A 25,856-nucleotide genomic window follows, 5' to 3' on the forward strand; every position below is an offset into this window, starting at 1 on the left:
AGGAAATTCAGCGCGACTTGGATTTTTTTTTTTGTCCTCTTCGTATTTTCAGGGGAGTCGACAGCCACACGGCGCGTCGTCGCAAGGCTTTCGTCAGTAAGTTCAGGGACTTTGCCGCTACTGTTTCGTGCTTATCAACCGATTCGTAGCGGAAGAGGGGTCAAGTGGAGGACCTGTAGGCACTGGGGGGAAAACAGCAGTTGACTGAGGATCAATTTGAAATTTGGCGCCTTTTGAGTTATTTGCTATTCCAGAATGCTGGGAGCAGCAATCGGTTTAGAGGGTATCAATAAAATGGGAGACGGAGATAATTCAGAAAGAAAAAGAGACTGAAGTGCGACCAAGTGTATTGTTGGTGCCGGCCGCGGTGTAGTTTGGGGGGGGCTCAACGAGGAGGGATAAGAGAAAAAACACGACGGGAATTGGAGATTCCCAAAGGGGAGGGAAGATCGCCCGAGGACTGACGTAGGCAAATGTACGCAGGAGATAGATTCGTCGCAAGGCAGACGACGGGCTTCTTTTGCACACGTCACACTGGCAGATTGCGATGAGCCCCCTCTCAGAGACTTTCTCTTTCTTTGAAACGCTCAAATCAGAGGCGATTGCGCATTCTTGGAGAAAAGATCATCAGTTTTCAAATCTCCTTCCAATGCCCAACAACACCTTACGTACCACCACCACAGTTATTAACAACAGTACGGGGAAACAGCCCAAGCAACAAGCCAAGATTAAGGGACGTGGATAGAAACCCACTAACAGCCCCAAGGTTCAAGCCATCAGCACCGTCTGACTGGCCCTCTACCCTGCTGTAGCCAATCATCTTGTCTGCTAAAAGGTCTCAGACACATGTGAAAAGTGGGGATCGTCATCAGAACAGTCTGGGCCATTATGAATGCACTGCATGAGCCAGAGACAAGAGACGAGTCTGTTCCATAAATAGCATTTGATGAGAAGATAATATGGTTTGTTCTTCCCGTGTTATCTCCTAGAACCTGAATACCTGCATGTTCAAACAAAGATCTGACCATATTTGACTGGTAGCACATCAAGAAAGTCCATGTGCCTCGATTCGTGCTGTTGTTATGGCGCCAACATTGTCACGGACAAGCACCTAATAAGGTGGCTACATTACATCGCCTCAGCGGAATATCCTAAGCTGGAGGAACAGTATAGCAAGGGGGTACACCAAAAACTTTATCTGAATGTTTACCAACCTTTTATAGTATGCTTGCGCGCATGCCTTTGATATCATGAACTTCACATTTAGACTTTGGCATATCGAGGGCCATCAAATTGGGAAGGGCTTCTGTCTTTCAACCGGCAGTACTGCAAAGTACCGTTAGTTGGGTTGATTGCTACTACATTCTCAGAACAAATCTAGGACTTTACCCAAAGCTTATATCTCGAGAAAGACGATGGACACACGATGGATTTGCGCCCCGCCACATTTGACTGGCTGGCCCTTCTAGCTGTACATATTTACGATGCTATCAGTGCGCAACGGTCGGCACTATGATTTTGCGGCGTCCAAGCGATGGTTGCACAAGAGAAGCGTCATTGGCGAATAGACGATAAGACACCGGGTGTTTCTCCGCACATGTGCATTCAAAGGGATGACGGCGCCGGGTCAGTGGGAGCCTTACGAAATCAGGCCTCAGGCTGAGCTGTTCATACTGCGGCCACAATTCACATTGCTAGACTTCATGTTGACATCTCATGTATGCGTTACAAGCGGCAGTCAATCTATCAAATATTATCGCCTCATTAGTGACTTCTGATTGAGAATCCCGTTACACATCTTCCAGCTACAGTTTCCCTGTCTGTGGATAGGTCCTGGAGTCTGACGCCTGGCGCCTAGCAACATCACTCTCTTCTGAATCAGCCTTGCGATGCGATGGCCTCTCGTGCAGAATCAGCGTCTCACAGTGAATCTACGACAATCCCATCGGCCCAGAGCTCAAGTGAGAGTCTATGGGCCGAGGCTCTCGATTTACTTCATGCCGAGGACGGCGAGAGGCTTCGACTCTTAGCCGCAGAGAAAATCACGGTTCTGGACGAAGTACTTGAGGCTGCAAAGGAAAAACGACAGCAATGCCAAGATGGACAATGGAAGTACAAAAAGAGCGACGGGACCGTCGTCGTTCTGCGTGATGTATTCGACAAGATGGTCAAGTGGTTAACCAAATTGCAGACCATTGGCGATTTGGTGGTTCAATTTGACTCGACACATCTGACCATTCCTTGGGCTGCAATCAAGTTCTTCCTTGCAGTTGAGTATATCCGACCCCTGTTTATCTCCATCAACGACTGCTCACAACAAGATACAGATCTCGTCGAGTGATTCGCAAAATCTAAGTGCTGTCTTTGACGGCTTGGAAATGATAACAAACCTCATCAGCAGATACAAGATCTTTGAGGAACTGTATCTGCGAGAGGTTTCAAAGGCAACCGAACTCCTCAAACAGGCCATCATCAAGCTTTACGCATCCGTTCTGACATTTCTGGCTCAAGCGAAGCGGTACTATAGCCAGAATACTGCAAGTAAGTTGTGGAGAGCCATATCACTCCAGCCTCTGAGCAGTGCTTATAATAAACAGAGAGAATGACCAAGAGCGCTTTGCAAATTATTGACCTCGACGTGAAGAAACTGACCGAGGACATCAAAAGCGAGCAAACCGCCGCTGACGAGCTTGGGAGGCTAATTGATGCTGAATGTACGTGGTTTTCCCTTGACTCCTAGACATTTGCTCGTGTCACCATGATCCAGATGTTGTGGACTAAACCCATGTACCTCAGCTTTGCGCAGTGTCGACGATAAATTAGGGAATTTGTTGGTCGAGGGCAAAGCGCATCAAACGGAGTTGCGGAAAGCGCTGGACGATTTGCGCTTGACACAAATCCATGGTCATCTGTCAACGCTGCTTCAGGATGCTGAGAGTAAGTCTGCTACATTCGTGTTTCTGCAATTGCAACTGACGACCCCAGGTCTGAAAAAGAGACAATTCCTAAATTGGATCTCACCAATCCCGTACTCCAAGCACCACGACAATATTCGAAGAGACCGTATACAAGAATCAGGACTTTGGATCTTTGAGCAGCGGCAATATACAGACTGGAAACAATCGGCTACCTCTTCTTTGTTGTGGCTTCGCGGGATGCGTAAGTAAATCTGTTCCATTTCCTTCCTCAAAACACCACTAGATTGGCCATGTGGCCAGTACTAATAATTGAATAGCTGGTTCTGGTAAAAGCAGACTTATGTGAGTCTTTGCAACCCACGTTTATACCACGTGAACTTGTTTAACTGGTAGTGAAGGTCGCTGCTGGTCGATACGACGAGAGAAAATGACATCAACCCTCAAGCTGAACCATTTGCTTACTTCTATTGCGACCGCAATGGAACCGAACCTGAAAGAGGCAATCCACTGGCGATACTCCGCAGCATCTTACGACAGCTATGCTGTCACAGCTCAAAGCTGAAGATACACGATGTGTTGGCAAGGAAATACCACGAGTATGAGGCAGAAGATCCCCAGCTTAGAGAGCTGCCTCTAGCAGAGACGAAGGGGTTGATCATCGAGTTCTTGAAAGACAGTCCGGCCACAATCATGATCGATGCATTGGATGAGTGTGCCATGGATCTGAGATATGAACTTCTAGGCGCGATCAACGAAATCATGGCCCCCCATTCTAAGAGAGTCAAGATTCTGGTGTCAAGCCGAGACAACGTCGAAGATATTTCCAGCCGCTTGGAAAAGGCGTCAAATTTTACCCTAGAAGTAACTCCTAACGCGGCCGATATTGAAACTTTTGTTCGTCTTGAACTGGACCGATCGATCAAGGAATTACGACTACTGAATGGGCAGGTCTCTCCAGAGCTTCAGGACACATTGATTCAAAGATTGACACACGGGGCTCAAGGAATGTGAGTTTAGAACGATCTTTTTGATGATTGACAGAGCTTTCTAACATGCCCGATTTCCAAGGTTTCTCTGGGCAGCGTTACAAATGCAGAATCTATGCAGTCCACGCATCAAGTTTGAAGCCGACGTACTCTATGAACTACAAAAAATGCCCAAAAGGCTTCAAGACGTATACACGGATATTTACGAGCAGATACAGACGATTGCTGTTCCATCACGTCGCATTGCGACCACGGCACTACAGTGGCTTCTATGCGCCAAAGGACGTCTCTCTTCCGAGGACTTTATTACAGCCGTATCCGTGAGTGAAACTGACACATCAATCCGTCTGTCAGCAGCACAACTCTTGGACATATGCGGCAATCTCGTTGTTTTGGATACCGACCTGAATGTTTTTCGGTTTGCGCACTTGTCAGTACGGGAGTTTCTCGAGGGGAAGCCAGAATACGCACCGAAGTTGACTCATGCTACTGCTGCGGATATCTGCCTCAACACACTTCTCACTAGAGAATGGCTATCTTCCGAAGTTACATGGCAGAAGGCCACCCTCTATCGGTACGTTACTCTGTACTGGGCATCCCACATTGAGCATTGCAGGAAGGATCGCGACAAGGGAAAGATTGGCGATGCACTGCAGCTCTCTGCAAGAGACGATCGTGTGACGCCTTGGTTCGCGAAATGGCTGCTGCAAATCGAGTCGGCCTCGATAACATTGGGTTGGGATGATCCATTGAAAGAGAAAATTGAGCAATCTCTGTGCCATCCAGAAACCTGCTTCTTCACGGCTTGTGCCTTTGGATTTCTGAAGCTAGTGGAACACATCACCAGGATAAATCCATCGGTGACCAGGCGTAAAAATGCGAGAGGAGCGACCGGCCTTCATCTTGCAAGCCAATTTGGTTATCCTGAAATTGTGCGAGTGTTGCTAGAACGTGGAGCAGAAACCGACACAAGAGACCAGCAGATGGAGACAGCTCTAATACACGCGAGCTCTACTGGACATGAAGACATTGTCTCTCTGTTGCTCGAAAAAGGAGCCGACCGCTCAGTTCAGGGCAAGAGATTTGGAAATGCACTCCAAGCTGCTTGCCTGCATGGTCACGAGGCTGTTGTTGATTTGCTAATTGACGACGTCGATATAGAAGCCGAAGGAGGGCAATTTGGAACCGCATTGCAAGCTGCGTCGCTCCGTGGTCATGAAAATGTGGTTCAAATCTTGCTCCGTGGTGGCGCACAAGTCAATGCTCTTGGAGGGGATTATAATTTGACAGAAGAGATATCTCAAGGGGAGCCGAATATTCCGTCTCGGGTTGATCGAGCCCTTGAGTTTCTTTTCCACAAACAGGCTTTGCTGGAGGAGAAAAAAAGGCCCCCTCTTTCGCACGCCCTTTTTCGAGAGCTGACTATCGGGCGACTGCTTGACGAAAGAATCGATATCAACATTACAAAAACAGGGTTTGGATCCGCTTTACAAGCAGCGGCGCGTGGCGGTCATGAGAAGGTCGTGCATGTGCTACTGGTCGCTGGCGCCGATGTTGATGTCGAAGGGGGTACATATGGCAGTGCAACCCAAGCAGCGGCTGTCAGTGGCAATGAAGAAGTAATCCGGCATTTGATTAACTCCGGAGCCGATATCAACGTGCAGAATGGGCTATACAATACAGCCTTACAAGCTGCCTGTCGATTTGGAAACGAGACAGTGGTCCGGATGCTCCTTGATTATAAGGCCGATGTCAATGCTCAAGGAGGCGTGTACGGCTCAGCTTTGCAAGCTGCGTGCCGGGCTGGCTCAATCAGGATAATTGAACTCCTCCTTCACCATGGAGCTGATACCAACAGTTTTGGAGGCACATACTGTACCCCGCTCCAAGCAGCATCAGCCAAAGGTTCGTTACGGGTAGTCCAAATTTTGCTGAATGAGGGAGCCAAGGTGAATGTTCGTGGCGGACAATACGGCAGTGCTCTGCAAGCAGCGTCGCGAGGAGGCCATCTGAAAGTAGTTGAGGTGCTCATGGCAAACGGTGGCAGGCCTGAAGCCTCACTCCAAATTTCAGCCGCCGCAGGACATGACAAAATCGTTGAGTTTCTTTTGGACCAAGGCGTAGATCCGAACGCCCGACAATTTGAAGCCTTTGGAAGTGCTCTGGAAATCGCCGTAGCTGCTGGACGTGAAGATCTTGCACATCTGCTCTGCGAAAGGGGAGCGCAGGCAGATGATGGACAGCAATACTTTGGAACGGCACTCCAGATCGCAACGAGCTTTGGTAACAAAAAGTTGGTGCGACTGCTCCTAGAGCATGGTGCTAACCCTGGCGAGGATGGAGGAGGATTCGGATTCGGACTCGAGATAGCCAAACTATTGCAAGGGACTAGTGACAAAGCAGACACAAGTTCCCACTGGTGGGATGGCCCTCTTGGATTGGCTTCTGCCGCTGGGGACGAAGAAGTGGTGCAGTTGTTGCTTGAGAAGTTTACTAAATCCACGGACAGATTCTCGTTCGAACAGGCTCTTCGCAAAGCAGCGAAGAATGGCCATCTGTCTATTGTCGAACTGTTGCTTGACTATCAAGACGAAATTCATTTGGCAGAGGAAGTCCCGCTCGAGGATGCATGTGCTGGTGGACATACCGACATTGTTCGTTTCTTGATGGACAGATATGCGGATGCTGAATTACACTTGGACGAATCACTCTTAGAGGCGGCAGAAGCAAATAATATGGAGATCGCCCGAATGCTCCTTCTGAGGGGAGCAGACGTTGGTCGAGACCATCATTTTGCAGGAACCGTGCTCCATATGGCATGTTGCAATGGATCTGTTGAGCTCGCCCAGCTATTTTTGGATTTTGGTGCTGAAGTTGACTGGAGGGGAGATGCAGAAGTTACTCCTTTGATGCTGGCTTGTGCAAGAGGACATGATGCAGTGGTGCAACTTTTACTTGATCACGGTGCTGACCCCGATCTGCTCGAAAAGCAATTTCATGCACCGTACCGGATCTACAAAGAAAGGGATTTCGGCAAACCGCTGCTAGCAGCGGTTCATGGCGGACACGAGACAATTGTTCACTTGCTCCTCGACCACCCTAGATACGATAAGAACGGAACCACGGATCAGGACAAGCTTATTGATACCTGTGTCAAAGAATTCGGGACAGCACTACAAGTAGCATGTCTCAAAGGTTACACGACTATTATTGACCGTCTCCTAAATCAAGGAGCACGGACGAATGTCTGCGGAGGGCAATACGGCTCGGCTCTTCAAGCGGCATGCTGGAAAGGTAATGAAGAAATCGTGCAAATACTTCTTGGTCACGGATCTGACATCAATATTCGAGGCGGTATGTATGGCGCACCTCTGCAAGCAGCAGCAGCTGGTGGGCATACCAATCTGGTACGGCTTATGCTTGGCGCCGGGGCAAAATTGAAGCTTCCCGCACATGGGAAATTTGGGTCAGCATTACAAGCCGCGGCTTCCCTTGGAGACCTGGAGATTGTGCGTTGTCTTCTAGATCATGGCGCAGATGTTGGAGGCAAAGATGAGCACGGACAAACATCGCTTCACGCAGCCGCGCATGGAGGACACGAGGCTGTCGTCAAGCTTCTTCTTGATCGGGGAGCCAATGTTAACGACAAAGACCTGCGTGGCTTTGGCGCTCTTCGATGGGTTTCCAGCCATGGTTACGAGAACCTAGTGGGGCTTTTCTTCTCTAAAGGTGCCCAAAGAGACTTGAGAGATGATTGGTTTGGATGGACAGCAATGCACTGTGCAGCTCATAACGGACATCTGAGCGTCCTAAAGAGGCTGCTTGAAGATGATTTCGAAGTGGCGACTAAGGACAACAATGGGAAGACTCCATTATTCCTAGCTGCAGAAAACGGTAAACATTTGGCGGTCCGCCTTCTTTCAAATCATGGAGCCGCAGTAGATGAGACAGACAGTTTTGGCCGCACAGCACTTCACATGGCTGCGCGGGGTGGACACAAATCAACCATCCGAGTGCTTTTACAAAACGGAGCTGAAATGGAGGCGAGGGACCGCGACAACAATCAGACGCCGTTGCATTTTGCTGCTGATTACAATCAGTACGAGGCAGCCTACCTTCTGTGGATCAATGGAGCAGACCTCAATGCAAGGACGGCGGAGGGAGATACACCATTACTCATCGCAGCAAGAAATAACGCTACTTCTGTTTTGTCACTGCTCGTCATCAAAGGTGCTGACATTCATGTCCAAGACATGGCAGGCCGTTCCGCATTGCACATCGCCGCGATCAGAAGGAACAAAGAGGCAGTGCAGATATTGCTCGATAACGGAGCGACTGTTTACGATCGAGATGAGGCTGGATGCACAGCATTGTACTTAGCAGTGCAAGATGTTCGTGGTTTGCCAGAGCGCCTTCCCATTGAAGGGGTTATGCTGGTCTTGCTTGGCGGCAGATCAGATGTCAACGATCGAAACAAACGAGGACGTACTCCACTACACGCGGCAGTCATGGCAGGCGAAAAGAAATCGGTCCAGATCTTGCTCGATAGAGGAGCTGATGTCTCTGCGCAAGATGAAGACGGAAACACAGCATTGCATCTCGCTTTTTCACTTGACCATACACATCTCAATGAACTCCTTGTAGCTCGCGGTGCGGTTCCAGACATCTTGAACAAACATGGAGAACCTGCTGCTGCCATTGCTCGGCAAGATCTTTCTTGGTATTCAGACTAAGAAGAATGACAGGACTTTGTCTCTATGTAGCTAAACTTCAACAAACATTGAAGTTACCTGGGTACGGTCCATGCTTGTCATACTCGTTGAAGTTAGCTGCGACCCACAGCACAGTATTACTGTCGCAGATTTCCTGGTGGAAAGAAACTATGGTCAAAAGTCAGTGCAGTCAACAAGGCAGTCTCATTCACGCACATCCACTCATTAAGGTAATAATAGAACTCGTTTGACAGATGGATGCATCGATATTGTACCCTTTTTCTAGCTAAACGATATAGTGATTTGGCCTAACAAGTTGGCCATGATATGTTGATCTGATTTGATTCTTTAAACAATTGGTTCTTCCCTGCTCTTTCCCTTAGAATTGTCTTCGACAAGCTTCTTGATATCTGAACTCTGCCTCGCGGGGCCCAGCAGCCACTCAACTTCACTAGAGTTTTCCAATTTCGCCCTTTCCGATATGTTGTCTAAGGCCGACGCCCATGTGCATATCAGTCAAATGACATCTTTCGCGAGGCTTTCTTACTGCTATGCTGCTTCTTGGTTTTGACTCTATTCTCATGAAACGCTTTCTCTCTGGAGCCGGCCAGACCAGTCAGCGAAGTCAAGTCATGTACATTAAGCGTTTCAACTTACAATGCTTCATATTTCTTGATCTTCTTTGCAGTCGTGACTCCAGGGACCGACTCACGATAGATTCTCTGAATCTCTTCAACCAACTTCTGCACGTTTTCGTCGGTATTGGCCGTCCGGCTCCTCTGTGTCTGAGCCTGTATGGTAAGAGAATCATTCCTGCTGGTGTAATACCTCGAGGTACGTAGCGCTGGGTGCATCAACTTGGGAAGGATCCGTGTGAGCTCGTGGACTGCCCAGACGGTCGTTGCTTTGGTCTCGGTCCTGTGTCAAGCCTGCAAGTCAGTGAGCCGCTCATTGATTGACACGACATTTGACTTTATTTCGGAGACGAAGGAGGCCTACTTATTGACGTGTTGACCACCCGGTCCGCTTGACCTTGAATAACTCGTCTGGCCTTTCGGTAACTCGTTCTCCTTGAACGAGGAATACCATTTCCTTGCCTCGGCCAAGTCGTCTTGATCAAAAGCGGCATCAAAAGCCTGATGCCGGACTGGCCTCACAAACATTAGAGACCGTCCCGCCCAGGGGAAGCTCTGGGCTCGAGGGAGCCGGATCGCAGGTCGGAACATGATGGGGCCAATTTTTCGATGTGAAGCAGTAGTGCCTCGTATTCGGGCAAAAGCTCTAGATTTGCCTTGGTAATTGACCTAGGGTTGTAAATAGGATTATTGCAGATGGTCTAGGTCTCGAATTGACTGAGCATGCAGCTCATTCTTGCACCTCACAAGAGACGATTTTGACCATGCCCAAGAATTTTGCAGTGTTTCTGCCACCAATCGAAACCATGACACCAAGGGGGCTAGTCTTCTCTTGACTTGAACGCAATGCCGTATTTGCACGCTGGTTGACCGAACGATAAAATATCCTATTTGAATTAATCAGTAAACGATTTTGGAGGTAAGAGACGGTCTCTAGATAGGTAGCTTGGTGCAGACATATCTCAGAGACACTACATGTTTGCATCAACAGGGAGTGCTGCCCGCCATCTTTTCGAGGATTCATATACACTACAAGGCTTTGATTCCACCATGGAGCGTCAAGAATAGGCAGGCATTGTGTGGAGTTCTTACAGGATCTATGGTTGGTATAACTAAGATGGCCAGATGGGAATAGGTAGGCTGAAAGTGAACGACGCAACTGATCATGGAAGACAACGGTCATAGGGCTAGCTGGCCAAACTCAACACCAGAGTCCAAATAGTTTGTTGAACTGTCGCTTTGCTTTCGCGTACCCGGCAGCATTCAATTATGTTCAATGGTGTCTGGCGTCTGCAGCGTGTAATAGCCGCTCACTGGATATAAAGTTTCGGGGCAGAATCCAGATCTTCGGGGGCCTGATGGTAGGTGACAATTTAAACCTTGACAGCGGAGATAGGTACGTACCAAGGTTACTTTTGGATGGCCCGAGCGTCTGACCCTTCTCGCTGTTCAAGTGCCCCGCAGTCCAGGTACAATGACCCCATTGCTTCTTCCCTGTCCCTCTCTTGACTCCCCGTGCCAGCCCAGCCAATGCCTGCTGCAAACAATTTGGTGACAGCAATCGGCGCCAGAGAGCTCTCGCGAAATTTCATCATCCTCAACCTCAACCCAATCACCAAGCCCTGGATTTACCACTCTGGCTAGGTTTGTCTACAACTATTCGTCTGGGGCCCATCGCCGATACGTTCTTCATTGAAGCATTCATTGCTCCTGATTTCACCAGTCAAAAACCTTGGCATTGCCGTCAAACGAAGCATCCAAGGTGGCGCCCACGCCGCACACATTCGAGGGTGCAATCTACACCACGACCAGACCAATGCTTGTTCGCAGTGCGCATTCCCAAGCAACATAAGAATTGCAAGGCGGATACAGCCTCGACATCTCCCACCATTATTTGAAGACAGAAGCCAAGATCCACGTTCCCCAGAAGGAACTGCAGCGTTCAGCCCCTGCTAAGCACCAAAGTTCACCGACGCGGTTCGATTCGAGTACCCATTCACAGTTGGTCGCGACCAGACACGCCGCTACGTTTGGTCTCCTGTTCCAAGGCAAAGGGCACACGGGCTGGACTAGACGAGTGAGCTTTGCGTGATCACACACACCATCCCAATTTTCCAGCACGGCGTGAAGCAGAATACCCAGACCACTGCCGCGCAAAGAAGGCCTTTGTGGAATACGCTGGTGAAAGCAAATGCGCAGCGCATGATCCATCAGTGACCCAATCTGGAACCGCACCAAAAACCTATGATCAACAGTCTGTATCATGCTCAAAGAGTGAACACTGCTGCTGCTACTTCTTTCGGAAGAACTACTTTCATTCGACAACACACAGGATCCAATTTCTTCTTCATATCCATTTGACCATCCGAGACTTGTTGCTCGTAGCCATATCTCTACCGGCCTGCCCATACCAAGACCATCGCGCCATCCATCTTGTCCCACTTGATAGTGTAGAAAGCCCATCATCTGCACCATCGCCTCGCTCTTCTCTTTTGCCCTTGCGCACTATTGTCGGCCTCGCCCATTGCACTGGTCTTTCTTCAAGACTAGATGCACACAAAACCTCAAAACATCACTTGTCCAATCTGAAATCGAGGCTTGATGACCGACAATCCAGAACTGGTGGCTACCGCCGACCTGACTCCACAGTCCCCAAAACCCATAAACCTCTCGTCACCGGCATCTGTCCCTGCTCTGCAGGACCAGGCCGATACCCTGTCGACCATGGCTTTATCCCCCAGCGAGGATTTGGTCACTGTCGATGTCACAAGTATAGCCAGCCAGAGCATCAATGGCATTGGCGCAGAGCAAACCCATACCGAAAGTGACGCGAACACATCATCTGAGAATGTAGATCTCACTACGGTTGATACCACTAGCCATGAGGTTAGCGCTCAAGAGTCTGGTGAGCAAGAGGACGATGAGGATCAATATGCCAAGGACTTTGATTCTCCCGTCCCCGACGCGATTGAGACTAGTCAGGACGGACAGGCAGTCAGTACAAATGGCGTTGTTGCCAACCAGGACACATTCTCGTCAGAGATCAGTGCAAACATGCCAAGTATTGAACAAGCTGCACCATCCACATCTGCTCCTGTAGCTGAACCTAACGGTATCAACACTCAAGCCAGTACCGCCACGAGCGCGTTGACGGGCCCAGGGATTCCCACTTCGCTAGAGGAACCGACTGGACCTCGAATTGCCGATGGAGACGGCATCGACATCCAGGCTCTGGTTGACACAATCACTGCCCGTAATACCTCCGCGGTGCCCAATGACCAGCCTGAGGCGACGCCGAGCGTTGTGAACCCAGACGTAGCCTCGTCAGAGGTTCCGCAATCGCTTCCCCCAAAGCCCCCGGTGTCCCAGCAGCCACCTGCTCTAGATGTACTGCCCCAAGAGCTGCACAAGTTTCAGCCAATGTCAAATGGTACCACACAGAACATGGTTTCGGCCCACGGTCTGTCCTATACACATCCGCCGAATGGTGCTCCTGTTCCGCTTGGCTACGTAGCCCCAGCTGTGTTTCCCCCCGGTGTGCCTGGACAGCAAGCAGGCCCATACGACGCTGGTGGCACTCTAAGCCATAACCAGTCACAACGTTATGATGAATTCCTCAAGGAGGAGCGCAAGTATGTCTCTGAGGCCAAATGGGATAGGTTCCCTGAAGGATCGAGACTCTTTATCGGTAAGTCTTGCTATCATACTGGAGCGCGAACTTATTGCTAAGAAATTTACTAGGAAACCTCTCAAGTGAAAGAGCAACAAAGAAAGAAGTATTCGACATCTTCTCGCCCTACGGCAGGCTTGCTCAAATTTCTCTCAAGCAAGCTTATGGATTCGTGCAATACCACACAGTTGCAGAAGGCCAGGCTGCCACCGATGCCCTGCAGGGCATTGAGATCAGTGGCCGTAAAATCCGTAAGTTGTTTTTACACGCAGCGTATTGAAGATGCAGCTAATTTTGCGTAGACCTCGAATTTTCCCGCGCCCAGAAGAAAGATGGCGACGGAGATAGGCGCGGACCACGCGGAGCTCGTACTGGCAGTGTCCAACAGAATGATCGCGACCGAACCCGCTTCGATGGCCGCCGCAACGATGGATACCGAGCTCGTTCGCCATCCCCTTCCCGCGGACCGCACTCGCGTCAAGGCTCATACGGCAGAGCAGAACGGGGCCAGTGGGATGCGCCTAGCGATTATGCACGCCGTGACCGTTCAAGATCGCCAATGGGGTACGGTGGTGGTCATTATCGTCGTCGCAGTCCAAGCCCTTACCGTCGTGGTCTACCGAAATCTGAAGCCGATTTGGATATCCAACGTCGTTATGGAGCAGATGTTCCAGATGTCCAACTCTTGCTTCTGCAGGAAGTCAACCGAGATTTTGTTGCTTGGGTCCAAGGCGCCTTTGCCGAACGCGGCCTGAAGGTCGATGTTATGTTCCTCGATCCTCGCTTCCCTCGCGACCTTGTCATCCAGAGACAGATTGTGGAGGGCGTCCATGGCGTTACCGAGTTGAATTATCATTCACAATCTATGGCCAAGATCCCACTACAAATGTTTGATCGCTCTACCGGGCGACACAATGCTCGCTTTGACCAATATCAGGACCTTGATCCGAAAATTGCTGCAGAGATCGTCGTCCGTGCCAAAGCACAAAGCCATAGCCAAAGTCAGATGCAGGCACCAGCAAGCTATGGTAATAATGGCTATTACCCGCCGGCTGCCTATCCTGCGCCGCAGCCAATGGCACAACAAATGCCACCCCATATGGCCTCACAGTACCCCGGTATGCCCGGCCAAGTGCATCCATCCCCGTACCCTGGCAGTGTCGACAACGCCACCATCCAGAGAGTCCTATCTGCCTTCCACGGCAACTCCGGCGCTCATGTGCCTAGCCAACAGCAAATGGCCCCAGGTCCTGGAGTGGATGTGAATGCAGTCCTACATGCTCTTGGAGCCAACGGTTCTGTCCCTCCGCCTCAGCAGCAACAGGCCTTGACCTACCCTCCGCCTCCGCCCCAGGGACATCCGGGTCAGGGACACCCATCCCAGGGAAACCCAACTGACCAAGCTTATGTTCAGGACATCATGGCACAGCTATCTCGGTACCGACAATAAAACCCTAGATGGCTCCATTCGACCACTTGAGAACCTATTCAGCGGTCAATCACCTAGGAAAGAAAACGTATTGTCGTCTTTGGAGGCATGAAATCTTCATGGATTCATCTTTTGAATTGCGTCGTTTTTTACCACGTGCAACCTTTGGCTTTTGAGGGCCATCTCTTTCCGAGTGGATTATGAGAACCGAAATCGAGCCTGTGTAGCCGTTCGTGGTCGCATCATATACCAATTTTGACGTTTTCTTGTTTTCTTTTCTTGACACCTGTCATCGATGATGTATTGTATACCCCCAATGTTCATTCCATAGATCAAGGGGTCCGGCAGTTTGGAGTTTGTGGTTGTACTACAAGATGCATTGCGGTCTCGCATCCTTGCAGGGTCTATCAAATGATAGTAGAAGCATGTATGCATTGGATTCCGTCCAAGATGAGGATAGAGCATACATGTCAGCATTTTCAGGCGTTGATGAGCATATGCTTCTGGGTTTCCATAGCAAGCACAAACCTTTCTATTTTGATTGCGGAAAACACTTGCTTGACTGGAACAATACTAGTCAAAGAGTTTGTCCGACAGAATTAAAATCATGAATTCAAATAGGCTTTGCTTGGTAATGTGTTACCTCTGCATTGGTCGTAAATAACCATTGGTGACATGCTCGCTTTTCCAGCCCACGCAGCTTCAAGCGTGAAACTATTGCCTTGCCTTGAGATCGACGAATAACGGCGGCTTAACCCAAAGGAACCAAACATCTTGCCTCTCGACCCAGTGATCCCATTCGTGCTTTTCCTTCTCCGTCATATTTGGGAGGCACAGATCAAATCGCCAGAGCAGTTTGGCTAAAATCAAATGCATCTCAGCGTTGGCCAGATTCATGCCAACGCAATTGCGCGGCCCATAACTGAACGGCTGCCACGCTCCCGTCGGGTTGTCATTGTCAAACTCTTCCGGACGCCCCTGGCCTTTGGGATACCAACGCTCAGGTATGAATTCCAACGGCCTGGCAAAGTTGAGTGGTGACCTGTTCGAGACATATTTGGGCACGAATACGCGTGTGCCTTCGGGAAGAAAAATGCCATTCATCGTATCTCCCCCCTTGGGAGCCACGCGAGGCCCAAAGGTGGGCACGGGGTCGTAGATGCGGATCGACTCGTTGAGCACGGCATCCATGTATGGGAGGAATTTGGGCTCGGTTGAAGCAACCGTAATGTCTTCTTCCTTGGAAAAGGCAGTGCGTACCTCGGCGGCCACTTTGTCAAGTACCTGAGGGTTCTGCAGAAGAAAGTACACGGTACCCGAGAGTAGCGTGGCCGTGGTCTCTGATCCGGCAAACACAAGGTCCTGGGCGCTGCTCTCGAGCTCCTCGACCGTGAAGCCCTCTTGGCCATCGGCCGTATGTCGGAACCCCTTTTCGCTATCGACGACGAGCCCATTCTTGAGCAGGCGGTCAAAGAAATCACCGCGGTCCTTGCCGTAAGCGAGCCGCTTCTTGACCTTTTCTGAAATGTACTTTGCATTATCCTGCACGCCGCCAAGGACATCCGAAGGTAACAGGATGGCGGCGAGCGCGATAATGTGCCACCTCTCAAGGATACCAATCAAGACGGCGGGGCGCAGAAGCTTGAAGCTCAGAGACATCCACTCGTGCTGCTTCTCGTCCTTGAGGGCGCCAAACGCCTCGCCAAAGGCGAGATCCCCAATCACGTCGGTGGTGGTCCAACTGAACCACTGGACGACGTCCACGGGGCCCGACTGGGCGTGCTTGGCCAGCGCGGCGAGCAGCTGGTCGGCGTACTCGAGGATCCGAGGCGACTGGTCGCGGAGGCCCTGGCTCGAAAAGACGTGGGCGAGACTGCGCCGGATGCGCCGGTGGTCCTCCCTGGGCGCGCCAATGATGCCCGGGCTGCCGTTGGGGTAGCTAAAGGAGTCGCCCTTGAACCACTCGGCGTGGCCCGGCCGGAACCCATAGGCATCCCTCCACGTGTAGCCCTCGAGATACGACAGCTCGTTGGGCCGTGTGCGCACGATGGGGCCGTATTGGTCGTGGAGCTTGGTCAGGACGCGCACGGCTGAGCCCCTGGCGCAGGCAATGTCGTAGGGAAGACTGGAGGCTGCGTTGAGGAGCGGCCCTGGGAATTGTTTCAGGGGCGAAAAGAAGAGGTTGTATATGATCTTGTAGATTATAGCCCCGACCCCCTATTTCCGGTTAGCAGTTACTCTGACAAGTCAAGGTCCTGACTGACCAATATCAAACCTGTTTCAAAAAGCAATAAATATGATAGCGCCATGTCTTTTCCCGAATATTTGCTTGTCGAAAAGAAGATAATGTGAAGGACAGCAAGGAAACTAGACAATGTGGGCTTGGTCTTTCTATACTCGAGTTTTGCGCGCTGTGTACTTGTTCGCTGTGGGTTACACGAAGCTCGCAGTCTCCCGTTTTGTGTTGCGTCAAGCATGCATGGCATTCGTTATCACGCATATGCCGTCTCGGGTGCACCCCTCTATCGACGAAACATTGGAAGAGAGTGACATGCAGTCAACAGATCAACATACAGATTGGCCGTCGACCCCTCGATCTCAATCCACATGCCCCTGTTGATAGCCTGGGAGCCTTGAATCCTGGTAAATGGTTATCAAATCATCTGGAAAGTGTATGCGAGGTTCGCCCACCGTATTGGACGTCCCCAAGAGACAATCGTATGCACACCAAGGAGCGGGGTCGATACTACCTACCTTTGGCCTCTCTGCAAAACCCAGCTATGGGTCTTGCGAAATGTTGAAATTGTTTCAAGACAAGATTATAATGCACGTGGAACCACGAGTCTTGCATCTGGTGCGACGCTGGCACCCAATGGAATCGATTGATGCTGGTGAGTAATGTATGCTCACTTGGCGGCGAGAGCTGCCCGCCACTCATGAATCAGCATGATCTCACATTATCTGGTCTCTGCGTCAATCACCATGCATCCGTGTTGCCCAGCTAGTAGGTGTGTAAACAATAGTAAGAAAGTTAATATTTCTCCCCCACCCCTAATCAGCGACAAGATCTGAGATGCAATCCCTCATCTGCACAATAAGGTTACCTAGCTCTCCCATGTTGCGTAACTCCGCCTGTTCGATTAGCCATTTATTTCCTTGGAGGATAGAGAAGTAGAATCAAAGGGACAGCTTTCAGAAATGCAAATGCCTGTCAAAGGGATTTGGGAATACTAAATCAACCTCTAAGCAATTGTATACCTGAACCACAGCGCTTTAATATAATTTTACTTAGGTGTGAAGATATCGCAGAATCGGACTGCCCAAAACAGCAGGATACACGCGGCATTTGATCAGGTCTTCTCACAGTATACTAAAGAAAGGAATATCTAGACTAGTCCAGTGTCGGGAAGGATAAAGCTACAGATCTATGCGACGACGATATATGAGTGAAGAGGAAAAATGATTGCATATTCTCACACGAATGGATGTGAAAATATACGTTGCAAAAAGCTTCTTGTGACTCTCAAGAAGGGAAGCAAGAGGAAAAAAGTAAGAAAAATAAAAACACAAAGTCGGCTCGTCAAATCTAGATATCTGAATATATTGGTGTTGACCACTAGCAAGTGCTTTCACTTCATCAGTTCCAGCCCCTTATCATGCGATCAAATATCTGTTTTCAATTCCCATAGCAGCAGAAACTGACGTCTTTTAATCTCAGATAACGATATGATGCAAGTCACAATTACAATAGTGACAATACTGGACCATGTTTCAACTGAATGTACTCCCTTAGAGCTTCGCATCGCGTGAGGATTCGACTTCGAAAACTAGAATAGTATTAGCCCTAGATGACCAGAATGCTGATCAACAATCACATACTGGTCGAGCCCGACATATTCTCGGCAAGAGATGGTACAATAACGATTCCTTTTAAACTGCGGGACATTCCGAATCGTTCAAAGCCCCATTGTATGCTGGAAAGAAATTTTGCTTTGAATCGATGCCATGGCTTTCTGAGTTTGTCGTGGTCGCGTTGATGATCGCGGTCGCGTCTGGCATCATCATCCCACCTCGGGTCGTGGTCTTGAGTGCTTACGCGCTTGCGCTTTGGTAACCGCCGTTTTGGTAACCGCCGTTTTGGTAACCGCCGTTTTGGTGATCGCATAGGTGATTCTCCCGCCGATTCCCTCGCGATGACAACCTCTCGAGCAGGATATCGCGGACGGAAACTTGGGGATGCCATTTTGGATAAACAAGAAATATTGAAGGAAGCATTTGCAAGGTTTGAGAGATATCAAGCAAGGAAAATAAATGCAGAAATGAGAAAGCCCTCGCCCCCTCACTGGAGGAACTTCATCACGACGAATCAGGCCACAAGCCATGGTTACACAGGAAAATGTGCTCAACTATGCAGCGTTAGGCCACTGTTGACTTTTGAGCTTTGCTTAATTTACCTATCTGCGACGATTTGATTGGATGCTGCTCAGTGATCTACGAGGATATGCGGCGGGCTTCAGGTTACTTCATCACCTCAATGAGGAGTGCATCTTGACTTGGCGCAAGAGAGGATAGATCCTATCTTTGCGCCTACATCTTCAAATAGAGCCTAGCACTGTATCCATAAAAATCAAGACTCGACAGCCTCTACCGCATTGAATGACAAATTATGGCCAGGTGGGTGTTCTACTAATCTAGTCTGATCGTGCATGGATTTTCGTTTTCTTTCCTTCTTCTCCCAATGAGTACGAAAAGGAAGAACAGCGGGGAAAAAAAAAAAAAAAAAAAAAAGCAAGGCGCAACAACGGAAAAGAAATAATAAAAGAAGCGACACAAAACACAGCCTTTCGCGCTGGTTTACTCAATGTATTTACGATATTCTATGTCATTATCAGGTCATGAACTATGACCATGCGGGTACCCACTGCTTTGGTCTAACTAACATGCGTAGAAGAAAAAAAAGTTACGCAATTCTTCACAAACACAAACTTCAAGTTGGACAGATGAAACGTTGAAACATGACTCGCTTGATGCGCTGAGGTTGAAGTAGTAAAAGAGACCCAATCCTTCCATACTGCAAGCGAGAGTACATTGATAATTATCACGCTAGAATGAACACCGAAGCATGATCCAAAAGACGCCGATACGCCAGGTAGGCCAGCTGAGTGGAAAAAACAAATGCATCAAATCATAATCGTGACTCTAAAAACAATCGGGTCCCGGTCTTGTGCCGCATAGGGCTGATATTCGTTGATCACCTTTGCGGCGTGTTAGTCTTAGCGCGTGACTAGGAACTTCTTAATGCAACCTACTCACAATAAGAATTATTTGGGTGCGTCAATATACAGTCAGAGGTAGGATCACTCGAGTAATGGTGCCACCCTTGGCTGGTTGTATACATCGTCATAATAATGTTGTCTGTCGTTGCTTGGCCGTTCGTAGTATTATAATTGGCTGGTTCCAAGCCCTTAGGCCGTATCGTTAAACTGGTTTTGGTGACTATATTCTCCACCATATGTTCTGTAGGTTGGGGCGTTCGAGTCTGCACATGATTGACCCGCCGACCGCTGGTATGATGCACAATAGTGTCGTGCTATCGAGCTATCAGAGGTGGCGCTTTGATCTTGGAGCCGTTGCGTGTTCGATTCCTCGTCTTTGAGCTCTTGTCGCGCCTCTCGGTATGGTCCCTTGGTGGTGATTCTCGCCCATTATCACCTCGATTGTCGCCGCGATGATCTGGGTACGGCGGGGGGTGCGGTCGCATCCTATCGTGGTCGCGCTGATGATCTCGGTCGCGCCTGGCATCGTCATACCATCGCGGATCTCTATCCTGATCTTCAAAACTTGACATAATTATAATAATGGATAGTATTTACATGGCGCTTGTGCCTCTGTTGCACAAAGGAATATGCGACAAGGCGGACAAATTCCGGGATATGTTTGGTTGCGCGACAAGGAATGTTGCAGGAAACTTTAAAAAGTTGCGCCTGAATCTTGGGCCGCGTAAGGTACAAGTAGATTTCGGTTTCCGTGAAAGGCAGAGTAACGACCTGCTGAAAGTGCACAATTCAACCCCGCTTGAGGCCCTTTGGTGACGAACCGGGGCTGCTGAGCCACAGAATTGCGCCCGGCTTGGGTACAAAACTCAGAGCCTGAGACTGGATGACCCTCGCTTAAATGCGTGGTATCATTCCATTGGACAAGTAGCTAGCCTCACTTCTGAGAGCCAGCTCTCAAGAGTTCGGGCTAATACCAGTTACCCAAACCTTTGTTTTATAGTAAAAACAACAAGAACAACAACATCCCGATAGTCATTTGCGATAATGGCCTCTGATCCTGCCGTGAAGACGGGATTTTGGACCAACTACGAGCCAGACGGCAAGTATAGTCATAGGATACTCCAGGTGCACTCTGCTTACTCCAAGAACCACAATTAGGTGAATCTTATCTGTGGACCGTTTCCGAGATATGGGGAACCATTTTCAAAGTGCTCTTGGGTGTGGCCTTTGGAATAGCCTGGCCGTGGGCCAAAGTCATCCTCCAACGCACTTGGTTATGGTTCACTTTGTCGTGGCCATGGTTGAAACGAAAATGGAAGGATCTTTGGTACGGCTCTGGCTCACACGATGAAGAAGAACCATTACTTGAGCGCCCTCCGGAGCAGCAAGATCAAAGCCCAAAGCGGCGGGGTCTCATGCGGTGGATACCGGTGGAGAAAGCTGATCTCGTGCTGGCTGTCATTACTGCCCTGGTGGCCTTTCTCTACGCTGTCGCTGGAGGCGCCGTGGGTGAAATTCCCGCGGACACATTAGGAAGGACGTACACACCCAAGTCGGCGTGTGGACCGTGGGATCTCAAACGCGATGTAGACCGACGGGTAAAGGACTTTGACAAACTGGTCCTGGCCCAGAAGGAAGCGAGAGCAGCAGCATACGGTCGCGATTGCTATGGTTCACATTCCGTCTATACGCCGGGCCGTTGTGACTTTTTCGAAAGTCCCCAGATCGAGTATACCGTGGAAAAGGTCGACTGCCCATTCAAATGTTTGGAAGATCGATGCATATGCGCCACCGGTTCATATGAAACTGCCCTTCGGCTCTCAACAGGGTCATTCTCGGCCGATAAACTCGGACTAAACGGGCGAGATCTGCCTTTTATCAGACGAACGTCGACATTTGTGCCGCTGGACATCAACAATGGATTCGTTGTGGAGACAGGCAAACTGGAGTACAGATATGACCTTGGTCCAGTTTACACCTCTGAGGGCTACAGAAACTACACCTTTGACACATGGGGAATCCCCTTCAACTGGGACATTGCAGCATATTCAGTCAGGTACTAGTCTTCTCATTCACCTCTTGGTACCAAGGCAGAGTCTGACATGAATGTGGCTTGTAGTGTATACGAATCAACACCATTCCCGGAATACGATGCATGGCAGCCAATAAAAGAGCTTGCACGCCCAGAGAACACATACATGACAGCAATCTTCATCTCGCCATGTCGGATAGCATATAATGGACGCTGCGAAGACCCTATATTCCTCGCGACTGATGACCTTGGCGATATTGGCCTACCAAACAAGTTTTACCGAGAGGACACGCGGGCCAGAGTTCTCATCGCAATTGACGAAATGGAAGTGTGTCGCCAAAAGGACACGGACTGCTACCCACCCTCGGAGAGCAATCCTGAGTTTGGCATCGAGTATGAGTTTGTCCGCACTGCACTCCGACGATCCTCGACGTTCCAGTCCATCGAGAACCGCCTGGGTGAGGCTCTCGTCGCATCCGAGAGCATCAGCGACTTTGAGTCACCTCAGCTGGACAAGGAACAGTGGATAATTGAAAGCCAGGCCTTGTTCAACACCTCGCTAGCCCGCCTGCAATTCAACATGCTGGACATGGCCACCGGTAATCACCCCACGGGCGCCGCGGCGGGTGGGTTTGAGTCGGCATATGAGAACAGCACGCCGGCCTGGGCCAAGCGCCAGATGGGACGCATGTGCGACAATTACAAATTCCACATGTCGGGCCCGTACACCAACATTAGTATACCATATGCCGTGGCATTACTTCTTGTACCAATTGTACTGTTTGTACTGAGCAGAAACACCAAAGCACCATTGGATGACAATGATCCACCGCGAATCTACGGAAATTACATGGTCTTTGACAGAATCATATGGTGGATCTGTCGGGGTGCAAAGTGGGCAAGGTCCATATTCAGCAAAGGGCCAAGTGAATCCCAAGAGTCTAGATCCCAAGAATCTCAGTCACAAGAGGCCGAACCACACGATCAATCATCGTCACAGGCTTGAATCTGGTGCATTGTTAATATAGCTTGAGACACGCTATGCTTTGGTTGATTGACAATTTCAACGCTGTTATATCACCACACTGCCTGGGAGACTTTTCCTGACTGGCCTAAAGATAGCAAAGAACCAGAAAGTCTACAGTGGCATGATGAGGCATCAAGATACGGCGTTTGGTCCTTGAAGTATGGGCCTCATGGGCAGAGGCCGAGGAAACATTCGGGCATGGGTTTGGGGTACTGCCGGTTGGGTTCGATATCATAACAAATATTGAGAGGTATCCGGACCTCGAGGACACCAAATGTGGTGCCATTGACCATCGTTGTCTGGAGGCACGTCATTTCAGGCACACCAAGACTCAAATCATAAAATGTAGAAGAATTTGAGGGAATCAGCGACGTACGTTATTTGTGATGTACGAGGAACACCTTTGGAAGCATATTCCTTACCATCATCTGCGTATCACAACGGAAAAAAACGGAGTATTCGACGTCTAGAATCATACAAGGGGATTGGCTAGGCCATATTCCTTAGTCAAGTATTGGCACGGTCTTGGCCCAAACCTACGGAATACGGCATCTCTCATAAAGTCCGTCGCCGTGTTGGTCTGCGCCAAGCAATCAACATGCGATTAGTTCATAGAAATGTTTTTCGGATTCGCTTATGACTTGATGGGGCGGTAACCTATTCTCCTATAGGCCAGAGAATGCGAATCATTCGGGATATTGGCTTCCACGACAGCACGAATGGCAGATTCCTTCTTCCAACCACGGGGAATAGAACTTGCCGATACTTTCAATTTAAAGTCGCAAACACCTTCTATAGTCTAAATAATATGTAATTAGAGTCCAATGAATTGCTGTCGAAAGTTTATTTGAGTCTACCTCTTCTTCATCAGAACACGTTAAACGCAAGCGTATCAACATGAGTATCTTCAGAGACGGCGTAGCTATCATTGGTGCCGGCATTGCTGTGAATATGCATCCCAACCTCATATTTCCCATTCATGACCCGATTCTAACGCTTGAAGTAGGGTCCTGCTCTGGCCTTGGCGCTCCACGAGAAAAACATCCCCTGTCGATTGTATGAGAAGAGAAGTGCTGCGGATGCAGATGTACTTAGCAGTGGAGTGGTCATTTCCCCAAACGGATGTAAAGTACTCGACGAGTTACATATCCTCGAGCGAATAAGCTCCCGTTCTTACCGCGCCGAGACGACTGTTATCAAAAATGATGAGAACGAGACGGTCAGAAAGGTCGAGGTGGCTCCCGAGAGATTGTACGGATACAAGTACCATCGACTTTATCGACTCATTCTGCTCCAAGAGATGAAGACCATGATGGAGCAGAAGAATATTCCAGTCATTTACGGCGCAAAGTTCGAATCCATTGTCAGCGACACGGAAGAAGGTGTGGAATTCATTGTCAATGGTAGAGTTGAAAGGGCCGCCATCCTCATTGGCGCAGACGGGATCCATTCGAGCGTGAGAGAGCACGTCACCGACCAGATTCCCCAGTACACTGGGCTGGTATGCGTCTACGGACACATTCCTACGTCAAGCGTTGAATGGCCAGATGATGATTTCAAGACTGGGTGCACCATTCAAGGGAAAGGGGACGCAATCTTCATGGTACCAGAGACTGCGGATGGATCCGATCTCATGGTTGGCATCCAGCTCAAGCATGAGCTTCGGGACCGTGCGCAGTGGGATTCAATTGCTTCCGACAACACACAACTGACTGCTCTCATCCGCCAAAGTCATGGCTTGTGGAACGGCGTCGGCAAGACCTTGATTGACCAGCTTTGCAAACAAGACAAGCTCCTTTGCTGGCCTTACTTCTTGATGCCCAAGCTACCAAGCTGGTCGTCCGCCACTGGGCGCGTCACCATCATTGCCGACGCTGCTCATGCAATGCCGGCCTCGTCTGGCCAAGGAGTGAACCAGGCCTTGGAGGATGTATACTCTTTGGCAAGGGTTCTCGCTCGAGCTGATGGCTCTTCCAAAGACTTGCCTCGAGACTTGGGGATTTGGCACGCGTGGAGACAACAAAAGCTTGACGCTGTCATTCAGATGATGAACATGACAAACCAATTGAGGACGGCCCAAGGAGATAAAGCCTGCCCTGCAACTACTCCCCAAGCCTTGGTGCAGTGGATCAACGGGCTGCATCTTGAGGAACTTGATGCTTTGCTCAATGCCCCTTGAGTAGAACGCAAGGGATAAAGGTGCCACTTTCATGTTTACAGTAGTTGTACTTGTATATTAGAATGATAACACTCAACTCGGAAATGAGCCATTAGAAAATAGCTGAAAACAAACAAACACCATAAAGTTTTCACCGGGAAAGACGTTGATTGGGACCACAAGCTGATTATCACATCACTCTAAGATCAAGTAATGCCACAAGTATAAAGAAAACGAAAAACCCCTTTAAGTATATAACGGTAAAGACAGGACGCGGTAGTAGCTGAAAACAAGCCCTAACCGCAGTAAGATTCGCAGATTCTCTCTTTCTCTCTCATGTCACAAAAGCCAGTTCCAGTCCCCATCACAGCCGCCCCATTAAGTTATAAACCACCACGGAAGAATTGAATTAAAAGAGCCTCAAATCATATCAACACCTTTGCACAGCTTCCCTGTCGTCGTCGTCGTCGTCGTCGCAGAGTCCGTTTCTGTTCCTGTCGACCGCTTGCTGACTTCTTAAGCAAAGAAGTACTTGGCGGCCGGTGGGGGAGCAGGAGCTGGGGGCGAGGGGACGGGAGCCGGGGGAGCGGGCGTGGGGGCAGGAGGCGGGGGGAGAGGGGTGGTGGGGAATGGGGGCTGTTTAAGAGACTCATGTTAGCAAGTTTTGAGACTATTCATCACGCTCTGTGCAATCGGTGTCTACTCACGAAGGGAGCCGGGCTGGGGATGGGCTCAGGGCCAGGGCCAGGGCCAGGGGCCGGGGCAGGGGCAGGGGCGGGAGCCGGAGCCGGAGCCGGAGCGGGGGCACCAGGGGCCTGACGTCTCGCTGGGGGAGGCTATATGAACTGGATTAGCTATTGCTATCCTGAAAACTCAACCAAGTAATCTTAGATCATGACTTACAGCAGGGAAGGGAGTAGTAGTGGGTGGCGGGGGAGGGAGAGGAGTAGTGGTGGGCGGCGGGGGAGGAGGCGTGGTGGTAGGTGGCGGCGGGCGGGGGAGGGCTGGGGCTC

The 25,856-nt window shown here is 49.8% G+C and overlaps 8 protein-coding genes across 8 annotated transcripts in view; 4 read left to right on the plus strand and 4 right to left on the minus strand.

Annotated features, from left to right (window-relative positions):
* Positions 1-1,894: 1,894 nt before the first annotated feature.
* Positions 1,895-8,637, plus strand: PFICI_14697 (uncharacterized protein; the record flags this gene model as incomplete). The annotated part of the gene is made up of 6 exons (XM_007843278.1): positions 1,895-2,269; positions 2,328-2,580; positions 2,797-3,159; positions 3,236-3,260; positions 3,317-3,925; positions 3,987-8,637. The coding sequence occupies 6 exons, from the start codon at positions 1,895-1,897 to the stop codon at positions 8,635-8,637; spliced, it is 6,276 nt and encodes a 2,091-aa protein (XP_007841469.1).
* A 632-nt stretch (positions 8,638-9,269) lies between these two features.
* PFICI_14698 (uncharacterized protein) lies at positions 9,270-9,842 on the minus strand (the record flags this gene model as incomplete). The annotated part of the gene is made up of 2 exons (XM_007843279.1): positions 9,270-9,534; positions 9,616-9,842. 2 exons carry the CDS (start codon positions 9,840-9,842, stop codon positions 9,270-9,272), a joined length of 492 nt encoding a protein of 163 aa, XP_007841470.1.
* Positions 9,843-11,852: 2,010 nt separating this feature from the next.
* Positions 11,853-14,371, plus strand: PFICI_14699 (uncharacterized protein; the record flags this gene model as incomplete). Its single annotated transcript, XM_007843280.1, has 3 exons — positions 11,853-12,939; positions 12,993-13,172; positions 13,224-14,371. 3 exons carry the CDS (start codon positions 11,853-11,855, stop codon positions 14,369-14,371), a joined length of 2,415 nt encoding a protein of 804 aa, XP_007841471.1.
* Positions 14,372-15,064: 693 nt separating this feature from the next.
* Positions 15,065-16,659, minus strand: PFICI_14700 (uncharacterized protein; the record flags this gene model as incomplete). Its single annotated transcript, XM_007843281.1, has 2 exons — positions 15,065-16,567; positions 16,615-16,659. The coding sequence occupies 2 exons, from the start codon at positions 16,657-16,659 to the stop codon at positions 15,065-15,067; spliced, it is 1,548 nt and encodes a 515-aa protein (XP_007841472.1).
* A 1,480-nt stretch (positions 16,660-18,139) lies between these two features.
* PFICI_14701 (uncharacterized protein) lies at positions 18,140-18,593 on the minus strand (the record flags this gene model as incomplete). The annotated part of the gene is made up of 2 exons (XM_007843282.1): positions 18,140-18,177; positions 18,230-18,593. 2 exons carry the CDS (start codon positions 18,591-18,593, stop codon positions 18,140-18,142), a joined length of 402 nt encoding a protein of 133 aa, XP_007841473.1.
* Positions 18,594-20,670: 2,077 nt separating this feature from the next.
* Positions 20,671-22,664, plus strand: PFICI_14702 (uncharacterized protein; the record flags this gene model as incomplete). The annotated part of the gene is made up of 3 exons (XM_007843283.1): positions 20,671-20,734; positions 20,785-21,682; positions 21,746-22,664. 3 exons carry the CDS (start codon positions 20,671-20,673, stop codon positions 22,662-22,664), a joined length of 1,881 nt encoding a protein of 626 aa, XP_007841474.1.
* Positions 22,665-23,582: 918 nt separating this feature from the next.
* On the plus strand, positions 23,583-24,864 carry PFICI_14703 (uncharacterized protein; the record flags this gene model as incomplete). The annotated part of the gene is made up of 2 exons (XM_007843284.1): positions 23,583-23,630; positions 23,692-24,864. The coding sequence occupies 2 exons, from the start codon at positions 23,583-23,585 to the stop codon at positions 24,862-24,864; spliced, it is 1,221 nt and encodes a 406-aa protein (XP_007841475.1).
* Positions 24,865-25,359: 495 nt separating this feature from the next.
* The window catches only part of PFICI_14704 (uncharacterized protein), a gene marked incomplete at both ends in the record, with an annotated part of 1,286 nt that continues 789 nt past the window's right edge, over positions 25,360-25,856 (minus strand). The window contains 2 exons of the mRNA XM_007843285.1: positions 25,360-25,479; positions 25,551-25,679. Of these exons, the coding sequence (XP_007841476.1) occupies positions 25,360-25,479; positions 25,551-25,679 (249 nt within the window). The remainder of the gene's footprint in view (positions 25,480-25,550; positions 25,680-25,856) is intronic.

The sequence above is a fragment of the Pestalotiopsis fici genome (assembly GCF_000516985.1).
Source record: "Pestalotiopsis fici W106-1 unplaced genomic scaffold PFICI_Scf_13, whole genome shotgun sequence".
Classification (NCBI taxonomy): domain Eukaryota; kingdom Fungi; phylum Ascomycota; class Sordariomycetes; order Amphisphaeriales; family Sporocadaceae; genus Pestalotiopsis; species Pestalotiopsis fici.